An 18,063-nucleotide genomic window follows, 5' to 3' on the forward strand; every position below is an offset into this window, starting at 1 on the left:
TGACTGGAGTTCACCAACTCTCCTTAGGGAAGTGATTTCAATAAGAAAAGCAACCTTCCTCGAGAGAAATTGTAGTCGACACTTGTGCATTGGTTCAAAGGTGGTCCCATTAGCCTTGTAAGGACTATGTTCAAGTTCCACACTGGTGCAGGTGGAGCGCTTGGTATTTTTAGTCCTTTCATAAAGGTTTAATAACTGGTACTTTGAATAGAGATAAGTGTTGTCTGTTTTGTAAGTATGCAGATACTGCTGCTAAATGCAATCGAATTGATGTATAAAATAATCCAGATTGCTGCAAGTGTAAGAGATAACAGATGATGTTTTGTACTGAAGCATCAAAGGAATTGATAGTTATTGTCACAATATATAACAAAACGTTTTCACTTTGCTGCATAACGGAGGCAAAGCTTGGGCATTTTGCGTTTTGAGCTGTGGCGAACAGGTCTATGTGAGGAAATCCACAGTCCTGAAAGTAGGGGAGAAGAATTTGGGGATGAAGATCCCACTCGTGGATTTTCGGTCGCTGTCTGCGGAAAAGGCCTACAATTTGATGGTTTACTCCTGGAAGGTGTTCTGCTAGGAGATACATTTTGTGATGTATGGCCCATTTCCAAATGGCTTGTGCTAGGCGTGACAGTTGAAGACTGTGTCTCCCCCCCCCCCCCCGTTTTTGTATGTAGTACATAGCTGTCATGTTGTCTGTGCGGACCAAGACAGTTTTGCCTATAAGATGAGTTTGAAAGGCTTTGAGTGCTAAACACAGTGCTAGTAGCTCTAAGTGACTGATACGTTAGCTCCTGTACTTTAGAGTCCATAATCCTTGGATTGTGCGACTCTGTAGGCGAGCACCCCGACCAGTGAGCGATGAGTCTGCTGTTGGCACTGTCTGTGGAACAGGGTTGAGAAAGGGCCGCCCTTTGGATAAATTCTGTGGGTTCCACCACTGCAGAGAGCGATGGGTGCGGCCATCTACCAACACTAGATTGGTCAACTGACCCTGCGATTGGTTCCACTGACTTGCTAAGCATTCTTGAAGGGGACGCATGTGAAGTCTTCCGTGGGTAACAATTATAATGCAAGACGCCGTAATTCCGAGCAGTTGCATCAATACTTTCGCTGGTAATGACTGGTTGGGCTGAAATTGAGTGAGAATGGACTGAATTTTGTGAATCTGGCTGCGTTTGGAGAGGCTAGAGCTTTCTGAGCGTCTATTGTGGCTTCCAGATAATTTAGTGTGTTGGAAGGCTGTAGATGAGACTAACGCATTTACTGTAAACCATAGCTGGTGAAGCAAGTGAATAGTGGTTTGTATGTGTTGGAGACACATTGGGTAATTGCTGGCTTTGATGAGCCAGTCGGCCAGGTATGGGAAGATATGGATGTGTTGTCTTCTTAGATGTACTGCGACTACTGCCAGGCATTTGGTAAATACCCTGGGAGTAGTGGTGACTCCAAACGGGAGTAGTTTGAATTGGTAATGATGACCTTCTATCATGAATCTGAGGTATTTGTGTTGAGCGGGATGAATTGGAATGTGGAAATATAGGTCTTAAGTCTAGAGTAGACATAAAATCGCCCTGCTGTACAAGTCCCCTGAAGTTTGTGAACAGGCCCGGGCATTAGAGACTACTAAAGGGTCCAGTTGAAACTGCCCTTTATTAAAAGCTGGATCTTATGGGGCAGGCTTGTACTTTGTCTATTCTGGGGTTGAGAACGCGAGCACGAACAGGTTCTTCGAATAGATCGTCTGCATGTCTCATCATGCCTTTGAGCATAAGGAGAGAGTGAGTGGACCTTTGTGAGCTAGAAAGTTCTCTTCTGGGGATTCTTTATGTAATTGTACCTCATGATACTCTGCAGCTCTAGATAGTAATTCCATGTACCCTACATTGTCGTCAGGTGGGGAAGGCTTTGTAAGGTAAAGGTCTGGGTCATTATCTGTGGGTGAGTCAGTGTTGTAGTCTTCCAGGGACCTGCTGGTAAAGGATCATCCTCACCATTCCCATCATCTTCATCATCAGGTTGTTGAGGAGAGTTAGTTGGTGCAATTAGTAAGTGATGCAACTGTGGGGAAGGAGATGATGGAGGAGGTGGAGATGGGTTAGTACCAACATGTTTCCTCTTCAAAGGAATATGACAAGTGTCCTTTGACTCTGGTTTACGTTTCTGAAGCAATTTGGTTGAAAGCTGTCCTGTCTGAAGATTAATTTAGAGTACTTTCTGGTTGGTGTCCGATTTCGGGGGTGGGACGTCGAAACAGCGGTCTTGCTGCTGCAGATGAGCATCTTTCTATTTAAGACCAGAAATTTTCAGTGCCGGTATCAGATTAATTTTCGGTGCCGAAGGTTAAAGTTCAGAAGCCAGTTTTGGAGTCGAAGGTTTATGCTCCGTATCAGTTTTCGGTTTTGAGCCCAAAGGTTTCCGCTCAGTAGCAGACTTTGGCCGACTCGATCCAGAGTCGGAAGGCTTTGGTGCGTGTTTCGGTGCCTTGAGCCGGAAGGCGAGGAGTTGGAAACATCTTCTTGGTGCAGACTAGCCCGCATGCAGAGGTGGAACCGGAGCCTTTTGCTTTGGCTGAATAGGTATTTGCGGCAAGGGGTGTTCAGAACTCACGATACGCTGACCTTGCGGCTCGTGTTCTTCCATGTCAGAGTAAGATTCTGAAAAGGATACATATTCTTCCTGTTCTTCTTCGGCCCCTTGCGTGTCGTAATCTTCCTACTCGGAACCATCTCCAAAGATGGCTGCTGTGGACTCAATGTTTTGGCTCTGCAGGTCATGACATTGAGCTCCACGATCGCGGAGCGTTTTCTTCTAATGGAAAGATTTGCACGCATCGCAGCTCTGTTCGTTGTACTACGGAGATGAGCAGAAGTTGCACACTTCGTGCAAGTCTGTGCACGGATACTTCGTGTGGCACAGAGGGCAGAATTTGAATGGAGTCAGTTCCATCGATTGCGAGGTGGACTGACAAGGTGAGGCCGATGGCCTTCCACGAGTTTTCCAATCGAATTATACGTTTTGTGGACCAATCCGATATGCGGAGAAGTGGGATACGCGTACGAAAACAATACTGTCCAGGGTAGAGTGGATTGCGCACCGAGGGGTACCCGGCAAACTGTTTCGAACCGTGCAGCAATACACTTCCGAACCCAATGGGGGAAAAATACAATCTAACAATGAAGTCGATGCCCATGTGCAATATCACCGAAAGGATGAGTCACCTACCTCGTTTGTGACTGGTAAGACTTCTTCGAAGAAAAAAATTTGCAAACATCTGGACCCAACACTAGATGGCAGGAGAATGCAAAGCATGTGATCTACAGCTCACATGCATCGAACAGAAAGGTTTTCTTAGCTGTATCTGACAAATGCTTCTTTAGTGGAGTATTGGTCTATGGAGGTGCTGCCATAATTTAGCTCTAGTAGGACTGCAATAGTGTTTCTGAGCCACTTGCAAATTACTGAAAAGGGTGGTAAATGCTCTAGCCAGTACACACAAGGCTCTCTTCTGACCTCAGATAGAAAATCTTTCAGCGCAAAGAAAATCTGGCAGGGAAGGACCATTCTTTTTTTTATCGAGTATAATTATCAAGGAGTACATGTATTTTTCTAAGAGTGACAATAGCAAATAAAACAAATGTCCACCTTGTAATCCAAATCCTGCTCAGGTTGAACTTCAAGTGATGTACTCACCTACGTAGTGCTCCACATCCAGGACAGAGAACGTAGATGGTGGGAGTCTCAGCCCCAAGTCATCAAGTCTAGGCACCATGATGGGAGCACTGAAGCCATGCTTTTCTAGATGCCTCTGGGTGATCTGCCCTCCATGCATCTTTTGAACAATCTCATCAGCGCTGAAAACACAATGTAGAAAAGATTAAGATTTAATTATGAGAACCAAAACTTCATTCTGGAGAGGAACAAGGATTACCACTCATTGTGACAAATTTTTGGCCAGCTGCTAAGTTCATGAAATGTTAAAGATCTACACAATACAGTAGCCAGGTGTATCTGGGAAGCAATTTAGAGATGCTTACCATTGACTATTTCCATGAATGGACTATTTTTGTTACTCGCATGGTAAGAGTGACAACCTCTCAGATTATCTCAGGGTCGGAAAAGATGTGCCAGTGGAAAGTGGAGTCCAAACTCCATGATTACACTGAACTAAACCTAGCCCCTTAACCAATTTGTCCCAAGACAACGGTACTACTAGAAGGGCTAAGATAAAGAATCTAAAATCTACAACGCTCCAGGACAGTTGGGACAACTGGAACAACCAGACAATCGCCATACTCCAACACTATGCTTGAATGAATGACTTGACCAAGTGCAGCGCGTTAGACACATCAAGAGCAAAGAAGCTAGCCTCTCTTTACATCTTCAAACAGGAATCAACAATTTCTTGACCAAGTAGCAGTATCACCCAGTTAAGCCCATGTCTCACCACATGAAGTGAACGTAGACCCAGAATTTCTGATTTTGTGGTCCATCTTTATGAACAATGTCAATATATATTCTTATGTTATTTAATTCTGAACGATTCTAACAGTCTTCCTGTATGCATAAATGCAACACATCTTCTACAATAATAGCTTTGAACCCTAAGTGCTTGGGTGGAACGGTGATCAATGTCATGTGAACTGGACTGATTTCAATATACTGTTACAAGTTGTGTATGTCTAACAGTTACAAGTGGCCATCACCTCTTGCAAAGACCTAACCCTCCCCCGGCAAATTTTACATCATAGATCCTTTGTTTGACCATGCGCCCTGCATTTACTTGTGCCAATAAAGTCATATGTGCCTGCTTCCAAATCTGTACAACAATCTAAACACAAATTACTTCCAGACCCAGCCATTAGAAGGTGTCAATGTGCAAAGCATCTGAATCTAGAATAGATTTCTAAACAAACGCTACTACCTGGCAAACTGTGCATACCAATATAGAGCGCCTTGCGCTTGTACCATCCACCTCCTACTCCCTCAGGTCAGGAAAGAGACATCTAAATTCATTTACCGAAGGACTGCAAAGCATAGTTCATATCTGTAAGCTTTGCTGCACAGCTACTCACTTTGGTTACATTTGATAGGACGCTGTGTACATAATGTCAAGGACACCTTGCACATGCACTGGAAAATCCCTTTTGTCTATCATAGGTTTCATGCCTACCCCAAGTGTCTTTTCAGCAAGCAAAACACTACACATTTGACCAAATTTTCGCAAACTATTATAAAACAGCTTACATAAACTTGATCTGGCCATACCAGGCTTATTAAGAAAATGCAGCCTCGTACAAAAAGACTAACTGATCAAATAAATACTGCTAATTGGTTTCAAAGTGCAATCATACCAAAACCTGATAGAAAACCTGCCCTCATTCAATACATACCTTGGGAAGGAGCGAGCTTGGAGCTGTTCGACAAACGTCCGTGTCCCTGCCTGGACTGGTTTAGTACCATCATCTGCTTCTGAGTAGTCATGTCTGTGCCAGTTTCTCCGCTTCTTCACTGGAAAAGGAGGTAAATGAGAATTTATCAGATAGAGCAGAGCCCGGTGTGGCAAGCTTTAGGGTATTGACAGATTAATTTAAGTAGTGTTCCACATTTGCAATATAGTCATAAAATCCTCCTAGTAGAAGCAGCACTTAAGATTGCTACATACACTCATATAGTAGTATTATTACACGGGACAGCCACCGAAAGAAGTGCTATCCTATCTACTGAAATAGAGGTATTTAAAATGCTGGCTGGGCCTTACCTTGTGCACTGATGACTTGGAAGCACCAAGTGTGAAGTGTAAGGGGCCAGGATTATATTCAAGGCCACTGGAATTATGTGATCGTGCTGCCGCAGCGTTTTACACATAATTATGGATTTGCCACAAATATATTTGCTGCATTATCTGCAGATTTTAGCAACAAAAAAGTTCTAGCTCAAACGTTACTAAAATTGCTTCAACACATGTTGCTGTGCAGTGGAAGGCCCTATACAAAGGCTGAGTGGTCACCTTGCTGTTGCTCATTTTATCAGGGTGTTAAACTAGTACTAAGGAGGCTTAACATTTTCCCAGGAAAAGCTAACATGAGTAAAAATTACAATTGTGAAGAAATAATGCTACAAAATGTGTTAAAGTAAGTAGCAGCATTTGCTTTTTCTTGATGCAGAAATTTAGTTCACATAATTTGTTCAGTTTGCAGTCCCTGATCCTCTTACTCAAATGATCTGGCAGGAGATGTCTGCAAGATCTCAAACACATAAAACTGAATGTGCAGTTGCTTAAGATGCTCCGAATCTTCTGGGAGGGGGGGGGGGAGCAGAGTAAGCCACTCTCATGGAACACTGGCAAAATAGCAGCTGGAGGATCACAATAATTGAGAAACCGGAGAGGGGCACGTAAGGAGATTCGGTATAGGAAGGGTCACAAGGGCTGGGGAACAGGAAAGGGGAGAAAGAATCTGCTCTTCTCGAATCTAGAGCCTAGAAGAGCAGAGACATCTCAGTAATCATGTTGATGCGATTACTCAATACGGCTAGTGGGTGAGAGTGACACACTGGAAGAAACTTGGGGAGAACCTACCACTAAAGAGTTCATGATCCAAATGTATTTGCTCTGCTTGGGATCATAGAAAAATAAATAGCAGCATTAACAACTGAAAAAAAGTAGCAAAAAGCCAGCCCAGGATCCAAGGAGGGGAGCGTATATAAGCATGGCAAAAACTAGTTTGGTTATGAAAGGCTTCCTTCACATTAGCTTAAAAGTACAGGCACGCAACCTTCCCTGCTCCTTTAAGGCCATTTTTTAATGGGCACAGCCGGTCCACAATGCTGATGCTTGTCCTAAAAGAACTAGGTTACTAAAACTGGGAAACTGCCTGCCCTCTGCAGATCTTGGGCGGATTATTTTCTGATGCTACCAAACAAAAATGATTTGGATTGGCAGGAAACTATTTCTTTGCTGATCCTAAGAATGAATGCTTAAAGAATATGTTCATAGAAACTTCTAACCAATGGTAGATGAGAAGAAAAGGAACAGACCTATTAGTCCGGAGATTCTCACCCCTTCAAATAGCTCTACCCCTTCCAGCTAATAGAATCAATGAAAAATCGAAGCGGCATCCAAGATACGGAGCCTGAGATAGTGAGCACCAATGCATAAGCAATACTGGGGCAATCTACATAAGACGTAAACATTGCAAAGCAGAGGACCAGGGGAAAACGGGAAAGTAAAAAACCAACATACGCGGCTGTTGCCGAGATTGTTGGAGTTAATGGGGTCTACTAAACATAGTAAGACTATTTTGGAAGAATTAAGGGGGGGGCACTGGTCAGAACATTATCAATATGGATTTACAAAATAAGTGAAGAACAATTACTGGGAAGAAGCCAAACAAAGGATACCGAGCTAAGAAAATTTAGAGGAAGCTAAAATATACCTTACAACTTAAAAAGTTAGAGAAGAGGGGCTGCAGAGGCACTGGTAGTCTACACTGTTGCATAAACGACTTGACTATCAGATTTTGCAGCACAGTGTTATCCTGAAGGACCCCCTGGCCATCATCAGGCATCACTTGTCTACGAACCCTGCAGCATAATACAGAAAGATAGCAAAGCATGCGAAGGGCTAGACCCTCACATAATTGTGGGATGGCATGAACAAGTGCTTGCATCCGAAGTATGTGCATCTACTACAAGATCCCCTCAAAAGGTAGTAAACAATTGGAGAAAGATGGCTAGATGCAAGAAAAAAGTATACATGTGTTGAAATAATGTACGATACAGACAAACGTACTTTAAACAACCTTTGGAAACATGCCACCTTGATTGTCAGTAGTGAGCGGAGTATAGGGATCAAAAAGGTGGCCCATAAATCTTTTCAATAGAATATTAAAATCCCAAGTAGGCATCTGAGGTGCTCATGGTGGAATATCCCTTTAATCTTTCTAGAAAGTCTTTAGTGACAGTTCTATTCCAAACTGAGATAAAGTGTTTGATCTACAAATAAGTTAACTTGAACAGAAGTGGAGGCTAGACAGGCTTCCTTAAGGTAATAAGGATAACACTATGGGTGATGGGTTTGCAGTAAGTGGATGTACAGATGTTCATTCAAAATAATGTACAAATTGTTTCTACTTTGCTGCATAGCATGTTAGCATAGCTGGACAGTGTGATTATTAAAGAATACTCATTCATTCTGACGGTAAATGAAAGTTACCATGTTTTAAAATGTCATGAGGCGAAAAGCCAGAATGAGGGACTGAAGATTTGGATGGAAGATTTGGCAGTCTATCGCCATCAACAAATCAGGGCACAATGCAATGCTCGATGCAGCTGTATGGACATCTCCGACAAATGGGAGTACTATACTTTTCTCGCCCATGTTGGTGAAACCAGATCTTTTTCAAGGACTCTTCTCTTGCTTCTCTTCTTACAGTGAATGCAGATATGCCTGAGCAGCTCATCCAGACAATCCTGTTGGGATAGGCAACATCTTCCAAAACTAAAATGAAAAACCGATCTCCTTTCTCTGACTGCCCTCCAACGCTTCCATTATCACCACAATTATCCATCAAGCCTGTTTGACTTACACCAGTGCTTTATATGCCAGTTTCCATCATCAAACATTTTCAATCTCCAAGAAAAAATACTGATGCCTATTTCACGACAGCTAGGCAGGTCTATGACAATACCGTGACCAACAGCAGTCACTCTTATGCTGTACAGACTTCAAAGAGTAGGCATGGTGGCCACATGCCATTAAAAGGAACTGTTAGCACATGGTTAGAGACAACTGAATAGACTTTCCCTTGCGGCCATTAACTTCAAAATACTCTTTCAAACTTACAAATGCCTGTCTGGCACTGTACCTCTTTCTTGTTACATCTCCATTTAACCCACTGCAAGATTCAAACCAGGGCAGAGCAGGCACTAAACCACTTAACCGACCTGCACAAATTAAACATCATGCAACAAACATTCTTTCGGGAAATGTATGTATGTATGTATGTATGTATGTATCCTCCTCTGCCATAGAAAGGTTCAAGAAACTACTCTGCTGAAACAGCCCTTGAAGCAGGAACCCAGCAGATACCATAGCAAATTCTACAAAAGCTGAAAGGAAAAAACCTGATCCGGCGAGAGAACCGCAGAATCTTAATTTCTTCAGTCGTTTCTAAAACTTGCTATTGTTATTGCAAGCTTTTTCCTTAGAAACCCAAGATGAACAGTACAGTGATCTTGCTACCTTCTTTTCTAACAATAAGGTCCTCTTAATAACTCAAGTGATAGGCCTAGTCCACGCGGATAGCCCTTCATCTTATATACTGGTTTCAAACCTTGCTTGCTTGTGAAAGGAGGACTGCTCCAAAGCCACCAGGCAATGCAGGAAAAGCACAGGCAGCGCGAGCCTACAGGCAGGAGGTCGTCCTCAATCAGATAAGCTGCACCTTACAATGATGGCATCCCCTGGGTACTGGCATCCTCGGATATGCGTACCACCCAAGAATCTATGGGGGGAGCGGGAGGAATCATGAACCTAATAAGACAAACTGGATGCAGCCACATGTTTCAGTTATCGGTTAGTGAAAAGGCCCGACCTCCGTGAGGAGGTATTCAGGAGGCCAACATGTAGGTAAATGCAGGTAGACAACAGGTTTGTGCACATAAGAGTGTTCGGAGCCTGCTAGGGCGCTACCATAACGAGCGAAGCAATGTGGGGTCTAAATGAGACTTTAAACAGACAACCGGCAATGACTTCCGTTGCCCACACTTCTCCCCTCACTTGCGCGCTTGGATTTCACAAACTGATTTATTGTGGGGAGGGGGGGGGGGCATGAAGGTGGGGGCAATGTTTTAACAACGTCAAAAGGAAAATAAAGGCCAATTTTTATTATCAAGAGTTAAAACTCACAAAATAACTTCAGGAACGCATGTAAAATTTGGCAACAATATAATGACTTTGAATCAAGGACAACGTGGTAAGGAGTGACCTTAAGAGTTAAGCTGCATCTCAGAGCATTGACTTGACTTCGACGTCCGACGTCACAGATGGCGCCACTAGCCGGGTTTTTTCCGTGGAAACAACATGAATATACATCACACGAAACAGTGGAGGGCGGCTCGCCAACCTTCAAGCGAGCTGCAAGATAGGCGCTGGGACACCCTGCTTCATGAAAACAGTACCCGGGGCCAGGGTGGACACACCCCGGCACAACCTAGCAGTACACAGTCGGATGCCAGCAGGCTGGCATGGACCCTTCTTACCGCACGCAGAGAGGTCTCATGGGTGACGGAATAAGGCATGGTGGACCAAGGTTCACACCCCATCACGCGTCTGTCGGTGCCATGCTAGCTGACAAGCCCCCACCCCCCTTTTCCGAATGGCACTGCCTCCTATAAACGTGCCGTTCACAGTTTACTGTATTAATTGGCATTTCAAGACGACCATCTGCAGCCTCTGTATACGTTGGCGCGGCCCTTACTGCTCCACCAAGAGACGAGCAGTTCAGCCGCGCTGTTTATAGGTCATTATGCACACACAGTATGCGGCGGTTCGGCAGCCCCACACCAGTCTGACGCGGATTAGCAGGCGCTGCTTTTGTTCTGAAACCCGCATGAGTTTAGGGCGACAGCTAATTATCTATAATGATGGATTACCTGCCGGAGGCACGTGACAGACACTGACACAGCAGAAAGGTCTTTGGAAGAGACGGCCCCTCTAAGTCGGCCAAGAACCATCGAATGGCAAACTAGAAGTTTTAAAGTTGGTGTTGGTGATCAGCACATATAAAAACACTGCTGGGGCGAGCACGTCCTACACTCATAATCCAAGGACCCGAACCGTCTCCGCCCACGATCTGTGCTCTCGGCTGAGCCAACGAATAAGATTTCACTTCCAAACGACACAAAACGACAACAACACACTGTGCCTGGAGGGAATCCCAGATCCGTGCCGTTCAAACTGGAGAGACACAACATACAAATTAGGGTGACCAACTGGCATTGGTGCAAATTCAGGACGGTGAGTGTAAAAATTCAGGACAATGGTTCAAAATTCAGGACACAAATTCAGGACAGGAGGTCAAAATTCAGGACAAAACTTCAGGACAATAGGTAAGTTTTACAGACACATCAGAGGAGTTTGCACAATAGTATATACGTAAGCCCAGCCATATCCAAACCTATTCAACCATTTGCAAACCTATCCATCATGTATCCTTCCAACTATCATTTCACTCATCCATCCCTTCACCCATCCTTTCACTCATCCATCCACTATCCATCCATCCATCCACCCTTTCACCCTATCCATCTGTACACTCATCCATCCACTCTTCTACCCATCCATCCATTCACTCATCCATCCAGCCATTTACCCTTTCACCCATCCAGCCATCCTTTCACTTACTCATCCATCCACCCAGTCACTCATCCTTCCACCCATCCATCCATCGACCCTTTCACTTAGTCATCCTTCCTTCCATCCATCCACCCACCCATCTACTCATCCACTCATGAATCCAGCCATTGACCCTATCACTCATCCATCCTCTCTCATCCATTTATCCTTTCACTCCTTCACTCATCTATTCATCCTTTTGTCCACCTACCCTCCCTTTCACTCACTCATCCATCCTTACATCCACCCTTTCACTCATCCGTCCATCCATTCACCCTTGCACTTATCAATTGATCAATCCATCCATCATTTCACTCATCCATCCTTTCACTCATCCATCCACCCTTTTAGCCATCCAGCTACCCTTCCACCCATACATCCAGCTATTTACCTTTTCTCTCATCCATCCTTCCACTCATCAATCCATCTATCCTCTCTCATTATCCATCTATTCAATCTTTCATTCATCCATTCACCCTTTCACTAATTCATCCAGCCATCCATCCATCCCTTCACTTACTCGCTCACCTTTTCAAATTAATTTTAAGCTGAGCCTTTTTGATAAGAGGCCCATCAAGAACTTCACCCTCGCTGCAGGAGCCATTCCAGGACTGGGACAGAAGCCACCCAGGGCGGAGACAGGATCCACCACAGGGGTGACAGGAGCAATCACAGGCGGGGGCGGGGGGGGGGGGGTGACAGGAGCCATCACTGGGAGGGGGGGCAGGAGCCATCACTGGGAGGGGGGGCAGGAGCCATCACTGGGAGGGGGGGCAGGAGCCATCACTGGGAGGGGGGGCAGGAGCCATCACTGGGAGGGGGGGCAGGAGCCATCACAGGAGGGGGGGCAGGAGCCATCACAGGAGGGGGGGCAGGAGCCATCACAGGAGGGGGGGGCAGGAGCCATCACAGGAGGGGGGGGCAGGAGCCATCACAGGAGGGGGGGGCAGGAGCCATCACAGGAGGGGGGGCAGGAGCCATCACAGGAGGGGGGGCAGGAGCCATCACAGGAGGGGGGGCAGGAGCCATCACAGGAGGGGGGGCAGGAGCCATCACAGGAGGGGGGGCAGGAGCCATCACAGGAGGGGGGGCAGGAGCCATCACAGGAGGGGGGGCAGGAGCCATCACAGGAGGGGGGGCAGGAGCCATCACAGGAGGGGGGGGGGCAGGAGCCATCACAGGAGGGGGGGGGGCAGGAGCCATCACAGGAGGGGGGGGGGCAGGAGCCATCACAGGAGGGGGGGGGGCAGGAGCCATCACAGGAGGGGGGGGGGCAGGAGCCATCACAGGAGGGGGGGGGGGGGCAGGAGCCATCACAGGAGGGGGGGGGGCAGGAGCCATCACAGGAGGGGGGGGCAGGAGCCATCACAGGAGGGGGGGGGCAGGAGCCATCACAGGAGGGGGGGGGCAGGAGCCATCACAGGAGGGGGGGGGGGCAGGAGCCATCACAGGAGGGGGGGGCAGGAGCCATCACAGGAGGGGGGGGGGCAGGAGCCATCACAGGAGGGGGGGGGGGCAGGAGCCATCACAGGAGGGGGGGGGGCAGGAGCCATCACAGGAGGGGGGGGGGGGGCAGGAGCCATCACAGGAGGGGGGGGGGGCAGGAGCCATCACAGGAAGGGGGGGGGGGCAGGAGCCATCACAGGAGGGGGGGGCAGGAGCCACCAGGGTGGGCATGCCGTATTCTAGTATCATCTTGGTCTCTTCCAGAGTGGGGTAGGGCTCCTCGCCCCCTCCTGGACAAGACAGAGACGACAGGCTCTCTTTTCAAAATGTTAGTTTTGCCATCCCCCACTGTGATGTACAGCACTTAAAGGGGATACTCCAAGAGAACTGATGCAAATGATTGTCCTCCATACTTTGTTAATCAGTGTGGGAGCGATTGTGCCATTTCTTTATTTTATTACATTATAGACTGCAAGTTTGAAGAACCAAGGTTTGCTTACAATTTAGTGACAGTAATTAAGCTCTGTGAAGAGAACCACGTGCTGCCTCGGGGTAATCGGGGCCGGTTCTAGGATGTTTGGGGCCCTGGGCAGGAAGGGAATGTGTGAGGCCCCTCTAAATTGCAGAGACATGACGCATTCAGGGCCGTTTGCATGTGAATAGATGCCCCTGCTCCTGAAGCGTCAGCCCTCCCTCTCAGTCACCTTCAAGCACCTCTTAGCAGCTCATCAAGGGCGGAAGGTGTGAGGGTTGCCATCACGCTGTGCCTCTCCAAGCTTTGGTACTGCATCGGAGTCTGTTGCACCCGACCTCAACAGCATCGGAGTCAAGCAGGGAGGTGGGTGGAAGCTGTGCCAGCTTTAGGGTGGAGCGACCGGTGCCGGTTAAAATTACGGACAAATGGTGTCCGTTAAAGAATCCTTCACGGACAACGGACAGACGGCCGAAATTACGGACTGTCCGTGAAATTTACGGACGGTTGGTCACCCTAATACAAATGCATGTACCATACTACTGCGACTCGACCTCCAATCAGAAACCACGAGGTCTCGGGAAGGAGGGAGAGGGAGAGAGAAAGAACGCGAGAGAGAGAGAGAGGGGGGGGGGGGGGGGAGAGAGAGAGAGAAAGACTGAAAAAAACAGCCCTCTGTCTTCCCAACATTCACCATAGGTACTGTGTTTAGAGAAGGTGTGCTCGCCACGGCGCACAACAGAATCTTGCACTGAGTGCTCCAGAGGGAAGCGGTTTGAAAACTAACAGGATTAAAAGTCTAATTAGCCTAGGTAGAGCTTTAGACAGCATGGGAAAAACAAGCATTGGCAAAACCAATAGGTCTTGCCTATACAAGAGCTATAGTTTTGGCAATGTGGTTTTTGCCATCTTGTACACCAGTGTGACTGCTGTTCAGCATAGCTAAAAGTTAGTGGCGTGCAGTTTCCTAGAGTTAGGGTGTGGTGGGGGGCACCTTAGAGGTGGACTAACTGCCCACTGATTACTGGTTCCCAAACCCTTAAATCTCCTAAATCTAGGATTTGAGGGACCTCCGATCCCACAAACACCAGAACCTCAGCTTTGAACAACTTGCACCATTGAAGGACTAAGAGGAGACCCATGTCGGTGAGATCAAGACTTTGCCCACAGCACCAAATCAAAAGAGACGCTTTGTTTCAGCTGCAACAGACTTGGAACTGGGTGACTGCGCCCCATCCATGGGTAAACGAGACACTCCCTGGCAGAGGGACCCTTGTGGAAGCCTGATGCACCCTGCGACTCCCCTGGAATAGTGGCACTAGTCCCCTACAAATTGCAGGTAAACCAACACTCCGGATCCGAACAGTCAGTGGCCATCGGGCCCTTCGTGGGCTTGCTGAAATCCAGATGGTCTAGTGCACTGTGGGAACTGTAGTCCTGCCTTCCACAAAGTTACAGCCAGCTACCACATTCCACTGGGTCACCAGATGTCAAAGTTACTTTCAGCACTACTTGTCGTTGCCACTGCTGTTCGTCACCAGTCAGGCAACTGACCCCTTTACCAGACACTACTTTAAGAGGGAATTCCATCCAACCTTCAACCGACATCAGCAACCAGACCGCTGTTGCCTTTTTGCATCTTTCTCCCCCATATCACCTTCTCAGTGGTAAAAGCAGATCTCCACTGTCTCCCATTCAGCACCAAGGACAGCCAGGACAACTCTCAATCCAGGCTCCACAGGCCAGGTAAAAGTGAACTGACTGTCATGGCATGGTCCTGGGACTTACATCACCTTCACCCTGAAAGGGTACAACATTAACTCGACCTGCAAGTACCGACTGTCACTAGTGGCTTTTCCTATTGACTGCAATGTTAATTTTTCTCTGAATTATTCTCCATTGATTTTCTATTCCTTCTAAAACCTATACATTCTATTGTAGGAGTTCAATTCCATTCCTTTTGGTGTCTGAATTAAGATTTTTTTAAAACGTTATTTTTATATATTGGTGTTGGATTTCTCTCTAGTCAAGTCAATTACTTATCATCCATGCTGGTACTCTGAAATGCTTAACACATGTTCCTCTAATAAAGCTTGAAAGCTCTTTGCCACACTCCCAGGACTGAGATAAGGATTTATTAGTGTGTATCCAAGGACCATCTTTGGGGTATTGTTATAGTATTACATGGTGAGGTCTAACCCCCACACCACATAATGAACAAGTTACTTACGTTCGGTAACGATATATCTGTAAGAGACATAGATTAGTTACAGATTCCTTACCTTAGAATTACCCCCAGGCGTCAGACTGGATCTGAATAATTTTTTCGTCAGCAGAACCCCTGCGCGTCGAAAGGTGGCATCGGTCGACTCCGCGTTCATCGTTGGCATCGTGGTCGGAATGATGTCACAGTATCTACTTAGATGCCGCCCTCGCGCACTGACCTCAGTTCTTTTACATGACATTCCACGCCAGAAGCGCACAGCCATGCAAGACACTGACCACTGGTGAACAAAACTAGGGCCCTGAAAAGGATTCCCCGATCCTAGAAGTCAGTTCGCAGAGCGGGGAGTATGGGTGGGGCAGTCAAGAATCTATAACTAATCTAGGTCTCTTACAAATATATCTTACCGAAGGTAAGTAATTCGTTCATCTGAAAGAGACAATTAGTTATAGACTCCTTACCTTAGAATAGATACCGCAGCAAAGTGGGTCAGCGAACTAAGTTCACACCAGAAAGTCCTAAAGAACAGAATGGCCAAAGAAGCAGTCTCTCCGGACTTGGCCAGCAAGGCAGTAATGTTTTGTGAACGTGTGCAGAAATGGCCATGTAGCTGCCTGACAGATGTCATTGAGGGGGACTCCACGTCCCAAAGCAGTGGTAGCTGCTGCTGCCCTGGTGGAATGGGCGTGCAGTCCCACTGGAGGCTCCTTCTTTGCCAAAGCAAAAGCTTACAGGGTTAGCATAAGAATAGCAAGCTTTTATGCATAAAACATCCACCTAGAGATGGTCCGTTTGAGCACGGCCCGACCTTTTTTGGCACCCACATAGTCAACAAAGAGCTGGTCAGCCACCCAGAATTGCTTTGCGCGATCCAAATAAAATGAAAGTGCATGTTTTGGATCCAGACAGTGGAGCCTCTCTTCCTCCTTAGAAGGATGCGGAAAGAAGGTGGGAAAAGTGATGGTTTGACCAATGTGGAAAGAAGTTACCACTTTGGGAAGAAAAGAAGGTGGAGTTCGATGGACCACCTCGTCCGAATGAACAGCCAGAAAAGGAAGTTTTGAAGGAAGAGCTAGGAGCTCACTCACCCTGCGAGCAGAGGTTATGGCAATCAGAAAAGCAGTCTTAAAGTCAAATGTCTGAAAGGACAGTTATGTAGCAGCTCAAAGAGAACGCACATAAGATAAGTTAGAACTAAGTTCAACTCCCACAGGAGCATTACAAAAGGAAGAGGAGGAAAGAGATTAGTAAAATGTACTTAAGGTAGCGATTTACAACAGGGGACTTGAAAAGAGAAGGCTGATTAGGAAGTCTAAGAAAGGCTGAAATGGCTGAGCGGTAGACCTTTAGAGTGCCCAGAGCAGAGCCCTGCTGGGCCAAAGAAAGGAGAAAAAAGAGCACCTCAGAAAGGGGATACACAGCCTTTGCTGTGCACCATACCACAAATTTGTTCCATCAGTAGGCGTATACCGTCTTAGTGGAGGGACGCCTGGCGGCCAGGATAACATCACAGACCTCGGGAGGAAGGTCGAAGGCTGTTAACTGTCGCTGCTTAATCTCCACGCAAGGAGGTCGAGACTGGACAGGTTCGGGTGGAGGACCGTCCCCTGCTGCTAAGACAGAAGATCCTCCCGATGAGGCAGTCAGATCAGAGGATCGATGGTCATACCGACTAGCTCGGGATACCAAACTCTTTGAGCCCAGTCCGGAGCCACAAGAATGACTTGGGCCTGGTCGCGCCTGATCTTCTTCAGCACTCTGGGCAGAAGTGGTATAGGTGGAAAGGTGTACAACAGACCGCAACTCCATTCGCGACGAAAAGCGTTGCCAAGCGAGTGCTGCCTTGGAAATTCCAATGCGCAGAATTGCGGACATTGCACATTCTCTTCAGTGGCGAATAGATCTAACCAAAGCTCTCCCCACTGTTAAAAGAGACCCTGCGCCACCTCCGAGTGAAGACGCCATTCATGATTCATCATGCAACTGCGGCTGAGTTAGTCTGCCCTGGCGTTCAGTGAATCTGCCAGGTGTTGAACCACCAGGTAAATGCCCTGCGTTCCAGCCATGTCCAGCCGACCCCACCCCGCCCTGTTTGTTGCAATACCACATGGCGGTGGTGTTGTCTGTGAACACCCGCACTACTCTCCCCTTGACAGAGGGAAGGAATGCCTTCAGTGCAAGTCGGATCGTCCGAAGCTCCAGAAGGTTGATATGGAGCCTGGACTCCGCCGGAGACCAGAGGACTCTGATCTTCGCCTCTTCCATGTGGCCGCCCCATCCCAGGAGGTACGCATCCGTCACCACTGTGTACTATGGTTGTGGAAGCGAGAGGGATCTGACGTTGACCCAATCCTGGTTCATTAGCCACCACTGCAATTGTCGTGTAGTGCCTTCCGAGATCTGAACGCAATCGGACAGATTCCCCTGATGCTCTGCCCACTGGAACTTCAGGTCCCACTGCAGAGCCCGCATATGCCACCTGGCATGATCTACTAGCAGGATGCAGGAGGACATGAGGCC

At 47.2% G+C, this 18,063-nt stretch overlaps 1 protein-coding gene across 1 annotated transcript in view; it reads right to left on the reverse strand.

Moving 5' to 3' along the window:
- The window catches only part of KDM7A (lysine demethylase 7A), a 316,134-nt gene that overhangs the window by 149,781 nt on the left and 148,290 nt on the right, over window positions 1-18,063 (reverse strand). Inside the window, exons 3-4 of the mRNA XM_085651905.1 lie at window positions 5,397-5,514; window positions 3,697-3,857 (exon numbers count right to left, since the gene is read on the reverse strand). Coding sequence (XP_085508031.1) covers window positions 3,697-3,857; window positions 5,397-5,514 — 279 coding nt within the window. The remainder of the gene's footprint in view (window positions 1-3,696; window positions 3,858-5,396; window positions 5,515-18,063) is intronic.

This window comes from Triturus cristatus, chromosome 4_1, assembly GCF_964204655.1.
Source record: "Triturus cristatus chromosome 4_1, aTriCri1.1, whole genome shotgun sequence".
Classification (NCBI taxonomy): Eukaryota; Metazoa; Chordata; class Amphibia; order Caudata; family Salamandridae; genus Triturus; species Triturus cristatus.